Here is a 12,547-nt window from a genome sequence, read left to right on the forward strand (position 1 = left end):
TGCGTGAGAGAGAGAAAGAGAGAGAGAGAGAGAGAGAGAGAGAGAGTGTGTGTGTGTGTGTGTGTGTGTGTGTGTGTGTGTGTGTGTGTGTGTGTTGTTTACCAAGGCCAACGGCTGAAAGCTTTAATTGTGAAATCTTTTTGTTGTGCCAATCTCCAACTCAGCATCTCCGCTATACGGTGAGTAGCAACCTTCCTTCTCACAATATTGTAACAGTCCAGCCCGGATTTTCCATTGTTTGATTTGAGGCTAAGAAACAATACACTAATGATGAAAAAATAACTTCTGGGCAATCAATCTGATGTCAGCACAATAATATCAGTTTTCATAAACTGTGCTGTCTGTAGGGGCCTTTAGACAAACCACCTTGACATGAAAGAAAGGTTCTCAGCCAAAATACTGGATGAAGATATAGTGATGCCCCAGGTCCATACCCACAAAAATGATGGAACACAGTTGTTTCTGAATAGTTATTAACTGAAGTTTCCAAATTTACACATTCAATGTCTACAGTTAGTTTGCAAAGATTTCTTGTTTTCAGCTGATTCAGAATTTGGGATAACTTATTTTGAATTGACCAATATTAATGTATGAATAGGCCCAATATTTCTATTCATTTTCATGATGATATAAAATAAACAGGAGAGTAAAAATAACCTGGAGTGCTTTTGAGAAACTAAATGGAGTTTTCAAAAGAGTAAATATTGCCACTTTTGACATACAGCCATAACACACTAATTTTCAGTGCCAAAACCATTGCAAGACTGAGGGTTTTTCAGTGAGGAACAGAGAGAAGGTGATCAAGAATTAGTGGCAGAGACAAGAAAACAGACAAACAAAGGATAGATTGGAGAAGAAGATGTAATTCAGAATCAAAATGGAGGTGGCAGGTCATGCAGCCATAGAAACAGGTGGTAGACAGACGAAGAAGGATCTTTGCTGCATTCCCATGGATAAGAGAGAACTGAGATAATCACCAAATGATAGATGGGTAGATCATATTAAGAGGAAAATGTAGGAGTAATGTGGATACAGATGAAAACCACGAGGCATCAAAAGGATTGCAGGAGGAATGTCAAATGGCTGATGATGATGAAATGTGTCCATACTGACAATGATGAAACAATTTCAGTCAATTTCATATTCCAAAGCACATAATTAAGCATTTAAACTAGTAATTAAGAAACAAATGTATGTAAAATACACAAGGAAAAATGAAACTTCACAAATGCTTCTTTTATTGTAATACTCATACTTCTTTTAACAACAATATACTACTCACCATATAGATGAGGCACTTAGTCACAAGCAGGCACAATGAAAAGAAAAATAAGTTTTTGCTGTATGGATTTGAGAGAGTTCTGCTTCTGGAGAAGAATATTTCTAATGTTTTTTTGTGTGTGTGATTCAGAGACTCCTCTATGTGGTGAGTAGCAATCTATATATTCCAGAATGAGATTTTCTCTCTGCAGCGGAGTGTGCGCTGATATGAAACTTCCTGGCAAATTGAAACTGTGTGCTGGACCGAGACTCGAACTTGGGACCTTTGCCTTTCGCAGGCAAGTGCTCTACCAACTGAGCTACCCAAGCACGAGTTACGACCCGTCCTCACAGCTCTACTTCTGCCAGTACATCATCTCCTACCTTCCAAACATTCATGTCAGCACACACTCCACTGCAGAGTGAAAATCTCATTCTGGTAACATACCCCAGGCTGTGGCTAAGCCATGTCTCCGCTATATCCTTTCTTTCAGGAGTGCTAGTTCTGCAAGGTTCACAGGAGAGCTTCTGTAAAGTTTGGAAGGTAGGAGACGATGGACTGGCAGAAGTAAAGCTGTGAGGACGGGGTGTGAGTCGTGCTTGGGTAGCTCAGTTGGTAGAGTACTTGCCCGCGAAAGGCAAAGGTCCCGAGTTCGAGTCTCGGTCCGGCACACAGTTTTAATCTGCCAGGAAGTTTCAACCTATATATTCCATATTATTGTTATTCCATCTTAAAGTTTCCACTGTTTCATATTTCTGTTAATTATATCAAATAAATTTCAGTTGTATTCAGTAAGAAAGGTATTGTTCTGAAAGACAGGATTATTACTTTTTACTTTCAGTTCTTCTCTTTGCTGTACTATGAACTGCATTTTCTGAAGATAAAAACTGGCCATTGTTTCATACGTATTTTACATAGGGACAACTGAAAATGTGAGATGAACAGAAATACGTCAACAGAAGATTGCAGGAATGATGAGGGAGACACCAAATTTGAAACGGAAAGGGAAAAGATACAGATTCATAATAGCTTACCGAATCAAATATTGAGAGACCATCATGACCACCAAGGGCATATATATAGCCCTCAAATGCAACTACACCACCAGCGCTGCGATGTCTGATCATATTTGGCACCATCGTCCACTCATCTTTGTCTGGGGAATAACACTCCACAGTATTCAGTGAAGTAACACCATCATAGCCTCCACAAACATATAAGCAGTCATTCAATGCAGCTGCACCAACAGCACTGTACGTAAAACAAGGAGAAGTAATTTTTAAATTTCTATTCACACATTATAAAATATATTGTTTACAAAAATCTAAAAGGAAGATAAGCTTAAATATAAAAGATGAATTTAAATATATGGTTCTTCAAGGGCAACATAACTAACATGAGTCTTAAGATGTCTACGTGATGTGGATGCTGTTAGACATGATACAAATTATATGTCACAAATGCCAAAATATGAAAGAATTCTTCAGTCAACTACATGTGAAATGAGTGACAAATAACAGTTTATGATGGTCCAGAACTGGACATGGGTATCACTAAAACGATAATGGTAATATTCATCATCTATTTGTTTGCTGCCACCATCAGCATCTAACAAAAGTGGATGAATATAATTTAACCACAAGTAGATACATGGTACAGAATGTTCAACCAAGTGAGGTGGCACAACTGTTAAGCCACTGGTACTCTTATTTAGGACAGTTACCAAATGATCCATTATGGTCACCCAGGATCAGATTTTTATGGTTTTCATAGAGCAGTTAAGATGAATGTCAGGGTGGTTTCTCTGTAAAGGGTGTATCCAATTTCTTACCGACTATCCTCCACTCCACACTTGGGTTCTGTCTCAAATGATTCTAATCTTCTTTTTGGGCACCAGGGTGTCATCCAAGAACACGGACTATGAAGAATTGGCTATACTGGTAAGTACAGTCGACATTAGTCTTTGAAGCAAATGACATCATAGAAAACATCTGGGTATTAATGAGTAAAACCATTTTAACCAAGTGTTTATTTTTATTTCAGTTTTGTAATATAAAAACAGCGCAGCAGTAAAAAAAGGGAGGGGGTGTTCAAAATCACAGTCTGCAATGACTCTAAGCATAAACCTACATAGTTTGTAAAATCTCAAAAATACAGACGTGCAAGATCTAATCAATGAAGACAATGCTAAAACTACTTCTCCTCCATGATACCAACAATAATTTTCAAATTACTTTTCGGAGGCTATAAAATGAATAAAAGAAAATCTTTTCCACTTCTATTTTTCTGCTAACCGCATGAAATTTTATGTAATAATAACTGTTTGTTTTTTTCTTTTTAATTTTGTTCTGCATGGGACTTCTTGAAGCAATTTTCAAAATGAAGTGCTGGCTTAATCTTATACATCCACATTTCTTCTGCAACAAATCACACAATCCTTCAATGATTTCTTTTGATTTGGAAATATAAAATGTATCTTCCCATTCAGAATTTCCGTAGGAGCAGAAGATGACGATCTTCCACTCATTCTTGAACTTCTTTTCCTAACATTATTCACAAGTAGAGTGATGAGATTTCTCTCATAAAAAAGACGTGTCCATTATTTTTTTATAAAAATTGGAACTAATTTTTTTCACCATAAAGGTATTCCACATTAATGCATTAGCATATCTAAAATGTTTTGCTACCATATGATAATTACATCCCATGCTGGAATTCTGTGAGTAGCTACACTTAAGTTATAATCACCAACCCAGCATCCAAAAACATCTGGGAAATCCAAAGAAAAAGAAAACATTTTTGAAGAACTGAGTTTGGTCCAGCCAGTCTTTGGCGCAAATTAACCTTTAAATTCAGGGCCATATACAGCATTGCACCAAGAAATGGCTTCATTTCTTTAGTGAAACATCTTTCCATGACTGTTTTGTCATTTCAGTCATCATCTCTGCTATGTACACATTTGATGCAGTCATAGTTTTATGAACGAAGTCATCCATAGACAAAAGATCAAAATATTCAAGTTACATGGTTGGCTGAGAACTATGAAGAAATATGAATCCCTGTAGTCATAGAAAGAGTATAGGACCTTAATTAAGATCACCATCTCCATCTTGATAAACTTTTCAGCTGCATGTAACTGCTTAAAGAAGATATACTTTCTCACTCTCACTATTAATTTCAGCTTCCTTGAGATTTATATCATTGCATAAAGGAAGAGATGCTTTCTATTCTCTCACCATTATGCTCTACAGGGTGGTCAGTAGGTGTGACACCATCTTTCTAAAACAGAAAAAGGTAGATAAACAAATTTAAAGTCAAGTAGTATAAGATGGGAGAGGCAGCAAAGCATCTGAGGTTCTATTATCAAAGTAGCAGCAATTTCAGAAGCTGCGATTTTAGGTGGGTCACTTGGTACACCAGATAGAGAATTACATGAGGAAAACAACAGTCTTTTGTTTGAGCGTAGCTTTATTCTTTTTCAAGTTATGACTGATGTTTCTTTCTTACATGTGATGTAAGGCTGACAGCATTAACACAAGCTGAACACACTGAGATCATCCTGATATTTGGACAGAGGAACACTCATTTAATCATAAGGATTTCAGTCAATGCTACAGACAGACAACAGTGTGGTGGTGAATCTTCTCTCAAAAGTTTCTGAAGCTGGCTCTGTTTCAGGCAAAGTGAAATCTGGACAACCAGAAACAGCCACGGATGAACCAACATCATCAAGTGTTATAGCATCATTCAGTATGACCCAGAGTCCCAGAGTCTGCATCTCAAAGAAAATTGTTGTCAGCTGTACATCGACACCAACAGATTGTTGATGCTTATGGTCCCATTCCACTATATGTTTTTGTGAAAATCTATTAGGAGTGGGTGAATCAATTATAAATAGCCTTACAACATACTGGACAACACATCGAGTACATACTGTAGCCTTTATGTGCAATTACTAGCATTTGCCTTGTTCGGTACAAAATGTGTCATAATCTGAAAATGAAAGAAGAGACACCAATGTTTACCTCAAGTATTTATCTATTTCTTTGATACATAATGTGGTTCCCTTTCCATATGAAATTGAGTTCCATACGAGATGGCAGCTTCCCAAATGACTGCCAGTAATATACTCACCTCATACTATCTGACTTTAAATTTGTTTAGTCACCTGTGTGTTTGTTTTAGGAGTGTGGTTTTATATCCACTGAAGGACCACTCTGTACTTCAACTTTGCTATATGACTGTCACTTATATTTCTTATGCTTACCATCTTCACTCAAGCAGAAACCATAAGAGGAGGACACATGATCACTCACATATGTCTAAGCATGTAGCCTGTTGTTATACATAAAGAACAACTTGGGCTGTCTATTGGTTAGAGTTTGTGCTACATGACAAAATGTGTCGGATGTTATGCAACATCGGGGCACGTGAAACACAGTAACACAAACAGCATCTTGGACATCTTGCAGTGTAGGAGCCACAGTAAAATGTGCGAGAGTGAAAAACCTGGATTTTATGGCATTTCAAGAACATGTATGTTATCTATAGTCATCACTCTGACATTATTGAACTCGACAGCATCCAGCAATAAATTATTATGTTGCTTAAATTGTGTTTCCAGATAAACAAATTTTAACCAATTTTCATACTGTGAAGGTTCATAAAATAATAGTTTATGGTCTCTTACCTTCGTCTGCAGTGCATTGGTGAAACTTTATTCCAGACACGTTTCTGCGGATCAAATACTTCAACAGTGGACAATCGTTCACTGCCATTGTACCCACCAAACGCATAAAGCCTGTTGCGCATCACAGCAACACCCACTCTACTACGCAACATACTCATGGCTTCAGCTAGCTGCCAACGGCCAACAATTGGATCAAATACTTCAACAGTGCTTAAAGAATCCCCTACAACAGAATGCATTTGTTACTTAATTCTACATTGTACAGCTACACATAAAATACTGTACACACACAGACAATGCTATGATAATGTTGACAGGGCACAGTATTTAAACTGTAATACTAATGGCAATCAAAACAGGGACTCAAAGGTGGCACAGATTTACTAAACTGGATCATTTACTGTTAAGTTCTGGTCCTCCTCTCAAATCTGTGAACTGCCAATACTTTAAGCTAGTGCATTCAAAGTCAGTTTAGGAAGCTTTTCAACTGCACAGGTTTCACATCAATGATATGATGACTTTTCAAAAACCCTATACAATCCTGTCAACCTACCTGTTTTTGTTAAACCACCAACAGCAAATATGTGGCCCATAACATAGTTACAGCAACGTGGCTTTATTCTAAAACTTTGCAGAAGAGATCTCCTCTCAGGCATAAGATGATAATCTCTTGCTTCATCCAGAAGATCACTGTAAGAGTGAGAATAGACACAGACATTAAAAAACACTATGAGTTTTCTTGACTCTAATTAGTACACTTAAATTATCCATATAGTTATCAATAATGAAATGAGATCAATTGACCTAGGTCATTTTGAGAAGTATCTATCAAATGAAGTAGTAATTAATTACATATATAAAGAAAATTATCATGATAACAAAAGTACAGTTTCACAAAGAAAGAAAAAAATAAATATTTTCCACAAAGTACCAGCTGTAATAAAAAATGAAAAGTGACAAAAATTCAAGATTTCCCAATCAAAGGTTCCTTTATCTTACAAATGAAAGAAAGAAGGGGAGGGAGACAGGGAAGTCAGTCAGTCTCCTCGCAAGGTTTGCCAGTTCCTGGTAAGTAGATCTCTATAATATGTAATTCTCATTGTTGAAAACAGTACACAATAAGGCCAACTTCCTGAAACATTTTCCTTGATGCAAAAAATCTTTGGCAGCAGCAGTGATATAATTAAGAAAGTACAGGAGGCAGCAAAAGGCTCTTCATCATTAAAGAATGTTAATATTTTATCATACTTGTCATAACAGTCCATATGATATATGGACAATCAATAAGAATGCAAAGACACCATATTACGTGATAGCATTTTTACACCTTTTCCAACTTTAAATACTCCTTGCTGAATTGAAATGGAGTTTATGTTGTCAACAATGAAGAAATTATGGAAAGATGCTCAAATCTATATAATGTGTATACAAGTCAGTGACCTGACTGATTGACTCATCACTGCCCAGCCCAAACCGCTAAGTACAGAAACTTGATATCTGGGGAGGGTGTTTTCGAAATTCCACCCCTAAGAGGTGAAATTGGGGATGAAAAGTTTTCTTTATTTTTTAAATTTTTTTAAAAGTATGTCATCATTAAAGCAATTTTGTAGCTAGACCTATGAAAATTGGTAATTGGCTTCTCGGTCATAAATAAAGAAATGTGTGTTTCAGCATTTTTGTGAATTCAACGCCAACAAGGTTAAAAAGAGGTGAAAGTTTTTATTGAAAATAAATTATTATGGAAGAAGTAATAATATATTTTAAAAAGTACATCTAGCAAAATTGGTATTTGACTTCTCTGTTACAAATTTTTAAAAAAATACGTTTCAATATTTTTGGAAATTCAACCTTTAAGAAGGTGAAGTAGGGGATGAAATGTTTTATAAAAATATATCATTATGAAAGCATGTCTAAATCTAAATCTATGAAAATTGGGAGTTGGCTTCTCAGCTGAAAACAACAAAAAAACTCATTTCATTCTTTTTGGAAATTCAACCCTTAACATGGTGAAATAGAGAGTTAAATGTTTTATGAAAATATTTCTTTGTGAAAGCATTTTCAAAGATAAATCTTTGAAAGTTGGTGTTTGGTTTCTCGGTTAGAAATGAAAAAACACACGCTTCACAGTTTTTGGAAATTCAAGGCCTAAAGGGGGTGGAATATGGTCAAAGTGATTCAATGACTCATCATCAGCCTGGTCAAACCTCAATCGGCAGAAATATGAAATTCAGAAAGGGTGCCCATCTTATCATTTACGAAGGTACTGTTCATAATCCCACTCCTCAGGGGGTGAAATAGGGAATGAAAGACTTTTTGAAAATATGTCGCTATTAAAGCAATTTTGGAGCCAGAACTATGATAACTGGTACTTGGTCTTCCAGTGAGAAATAAAACACACATGTTTCAAGAATTTATGGAAATTCAGCCATTAAGGGGGTAAATTAACGGTTCAAAGTTTTTTTTGAAAATAGATAATTATTAAAGAACTACTAACGCATTTCATAGCTATATATTTGAAAATTGGTATTTAACATCTTGGTTGGAAATAAAAAACAAAAATATGTGTTACAGTATTTTTGAAAATTCACCCTCTAAGGGGGACGAAACAGGGGATGAAAAGTTTTATGAAATTATTTCATTATAAAGGCACCTTCAATGCTACACCCACAAAAATCTGTATTTCGATTCTCTGTTAGAAATGAAATGTGTTTCACTATTTTTGGAAATTCAACCCCTAATGTGGTGAAATGGAGGATGAAAAATTTTACAAAAATATTTTGTGCACTAAAAAATTTTAAATCTAAATCTATGAAAATAGGTATTTTACTCCTCGGTTACATATAAAGAAATGAATGTTAGGACATGAAATTTACTACAGAAATGTCTCCATACGAACCCAAAAGACATGATTAACAGAAACATTGGACTCCAGCTACCAGAATTGCTTTATGGTCAGAAGTACATTAAGGGAAGACCATGGTTCTATGGCATTTATAGCGTGAAACGTTTAGAGGGTTTTGCAATTTGTGAACAATCTGTGCAGACCATACAGTCTATGCAAGTGAAGCAGTGAGTGTTAAGCTAACTTTACATAAGACATATCTGAACGGATAAAGTAGTAATGAAGCAGATATCCAGATTAAGAATTCCAAGTTTCCAGCACAATAACTAAATTTATTATAAATCACTGCAGCTCTTTCCTCAGGAATCATTCTAAAATACTAGACATGCTTTACGAGTAATTCAAAGATTCTGCAAAAACAATTATTTGATACAATGTTGGCCAACAACTGCAAACACCATGTGCGTGTACATCAGTGAACACTTGTTCAACACCCAGTCTGTATATTTTTGGTTATCATTAAGTTTAATAGTAACACAGAACAATCAGATCGTAAAACCACCACATAAAATCTGTAATAGCAAAAACTACTCCTAAAATACACAATGGCATAAAAATTGAGTAGTCAGCATACCACATTCATTTCATATGAACATAATCAAACAATGGAAAATCTAGGACAGAATTTTTATATGAAGGTGATGATGATTAACTACAAGCCTGATCCAAGTAATAGTATAAGCAGTAGACCATGGATAGAGACATGTACAGCTACATTTTCATACTAATCGTATCGTAATTGTGTACATATATGTGCTCTGAAGAAGAATCCAATTTCACAAGCTGAGCAACCACGTCACATTTATTGTTTAGTTACTACCTGCTGCTTAAAATCCCACAACAGTTAGTGGTTACATTTCCGGACTTCATTCTCTTTTTTTTACTCACAATACTGCACTATAATAACAAAGGTAGGCCTAAAAATTTTTCACCATTTGAGTGTCCTAATTTTAAGTATTAAGGGACATTGTACATGAAATTCGTTGAAATTTGACATTTTCGGTTTTCTGCTCCACAATGTACTTTGGACTTTCCTGAAGATTTCAGTATATAATACATTAAAATCAGTCAATTGTGAGACCTTCAAATAATATTTCGAATGTTGTTGTGTGACTGTCAAATTTCGTCGCTATACATATACTGCCACAGTTGAGCAGTCATATCTTGGAAACTACACACTCCAGAAAGCTGTGAACCGCCTTTTTTTTTTTGTTTGTGTGTGCCTACTGCCACGTCTCAGAAGTTGACATTACAATAAACAAATCAGTCATTTGCTTCTGATACTGGTTTTCGCTGAAAGCAGTATGCTTATCAGCTATTTTTGTAGTAAGTTAACTTCTATTGCTTTTTATATGTAAATAAAATGACTAAGCATAAAAATAACTGAGAATTTAGAGAAGATGAAAAGAGCTGTGTGGAGCACTTTCTTTCATCGAATACCAACTGATGAAAAGCCATGTCACATTTTGTGTCCACCTCCAACAAACACTTGGTGTAAATGTAGGCGAGCTGGATTTTGTAGCACCCTGCATCAATTTACTCATAAACATTCTCTTCCTTTGGCAGTAATGGAAGCAATCAAACCTATTTACAGAGATTTGGCAGTTCCTGAGCAACTAAAGAAGTGTTTACATAGGACGACTCAGAATGTGAATGAGTCCTTCAATAATGTTTTGCGGTGCCTTGTGTCTAAAAATGTATTTGTTCACCTTACGACTCTAAAGTTAGCAGTGTCTGATGTTGTAATAACTTTTAATGGTGGGAACTATGAAAGACTAAATGTTCTGGAGAAGTTAGGGGTAACATTTGGACAGAACACAGTTAAAGGACTGTGGGAAATGAATTAGCTTTGTGTACATGAAGCAGAGTTAGCGGCTCAGCAAGTGATAAAAGAAGCCAGAATGAAAATGAGGGGGCAAGCACTGGGCTGTTGTGACACTGAAGGAGACAGACTATGGGCTAGGGCAATTCTACTGCATAAAAGACACAGTAATGTAGGTCTGTACAAGAATTTGTAATAAAAAAGTTTTGAACTTCAATATCAAAACTACATTTTTTGCAATAAATGACCCGTTTTCTAAACAAGTACTGATGGTAGAGACATGAAATTTTCACCGCATGCCAAGTGTGAGATTCAATGCATATGGAACTAGAATAATTAAAATATCCTGAGTTGTTTTGTTTTTATGTTCAATTACTTACAAAATTCTGTCAAAAAATTGAGCGTTTGGAAAAAAAAAAGAAGAAGAAGAAAAAGAAGAAGATAACATGCCCCACAATACAATGTTAGTAATAATTCTAGTTCAGTGTATCTAGAAAGGTGCATCCAATAATTATGGAAAATTGTAAGTCGGTGTCGTAGAAAGTTTCCAAGATAATGGGTCACAAAATTCGATAATTTAACATTGGCGGCATAGGATATACAATGCCCCCATTAACGAGTAGTCTAAAAAAACTGTCACATACCGACATTCATGAGACGATCTGATTAATTCTTCTGTGGCCACCCGGTCAGCCAAGTAGTGTGGAGGCAAAAGAGGTAAACGAACTTTGGCAAGAAGTTGTGGCAAATTTTTCTTGCGGCCTTCAGGATCTCTCTTAACCCACCTCATAACAGCCTCAAAGACCTGTGGAAACAGGTTGGTGCAAACTGATATTTTAATCTGGGATTCTGCTTTATACGTACACACAATGTTGAGTGAAACAACAAACAAAATAATAAGTGTTGCATGAACAGCACAAATTCAGAAACATGAATTACAACAAAGATTGAAGCATAACTACAAGGAGACGTGGCAAAAATGTTTTACCTGTTCCTCTGAAATAACATGTAGTTCATCTCTTCTAACAATATCAATCAGCTCATTCTGTGATAACGATAGAAATTCATCACACAAAGAAACATCATTGAAATACTGTTGCACATACTTGTCTGCAGCTTCAACAAGTGGCGAGCAGCATAATGTGTCTGCAAATGATCTTATACCCAGAACATTATTTGGATGAAACCTGTCGAAATACAAATCAATAATCACATTACTGATAAATATAAATTATAGTTATTTGAGAAAATAGCTCATAACTCTTCATTTCTATCATTTGTACAATCATTGTTCAGTGAATACTATTTTACAATCTTGTAGCCTCATCCCTATCATCAAAAAAATTCCTCTAAAATTGCATGGTTTCCCAATATTATATTTGGGACCAATAGGCATTAACTTCTCATGATCAGACTAATGCATTATTTTGATTTTACACGTAACAGGAAGTTTGCCCATTTATTTTTTTTAGCATATAAATTCTGAGGATCTGACAAGACAGGCTACATCAAACTTAACACAACATGATTTATTGTTGCTGTTATAACTAAACAAACTCAGTATGGAATAGTAAACTTTCTCATGAAAAGTATTCAATCAACCCTGGGAAAAGTGGAATTGAGGAGTACATGTCACACAAGATAGAACACCAGTATAAAGGGAGGTGGTGCATAATGTGTACTATTCATTGGATCTCACATGAGTAACAAATCCAACAGGAACAGTTCAACCCTTCCATTGCTGCCCTATTCGAGTTTTGGCAACGTGATAGTGAAGTGGAAATGTAAAGAAACAGTTACAGCTAAACCAAGCCCAGAGAGACCTTATGTTCTAATGGACAAGGTACAATAGAGCATTGCAGAGAGCGGTTG

At 35.7% G+C, this 12,547-nt stretch overlaps 1 protein-coding gene across 1 annotated transcript in view; it reads right to left on the bottom strand.

Annotated features, from left to right (window-relative positions):
* The window catches only part of LOC126349211 (kelch-like protein 18), a 140,849-nt gene that overhangs the window by 50,645 nt on the left and 77,657 nt on the right, over positions 1–12,547 (bottom strand). The window contains exons 4-8 of the mRNA XM_050002411.1: positions 11,664–11,862; positions 11,320–11,480; positions 6,505–6,641; positions 5,952–6,174; positions 2,296–2,512 (exon numbers count right to left, since the gene is read on the bottom strand). Coding sequence (XP_049858368.1) covers positions 2,296–2,512; positions 5,952–6,174; positions 6,505–6,641; positions 11,320–11,480; positions 11,664–11,862 — 937 coding nt within the window. The remainder of the gene's footprint in view (positions 1–2,295; positions 2,513–5,951; positions 6,175–6,504; positions 6,642–11,319; positions 11,481–11,663; positions 11,863–12,547) is intronic.

The sequence above is a fragment of the Schistocerca gregaria genome, chromosome 1 (assembly GCF_023897955.1).
Source record: "Schistocerca gregaria isolate iqSchGreg1 chromosome 1, iqSchGreg1.2, whole genome shotgun sequence".
Lineage (NCBI taxonomy): Eukaryota > Metazoa > Arthropoda > Insecta > Orthoptera > Acrididae > Schistocerca > Schistocerca gregaria.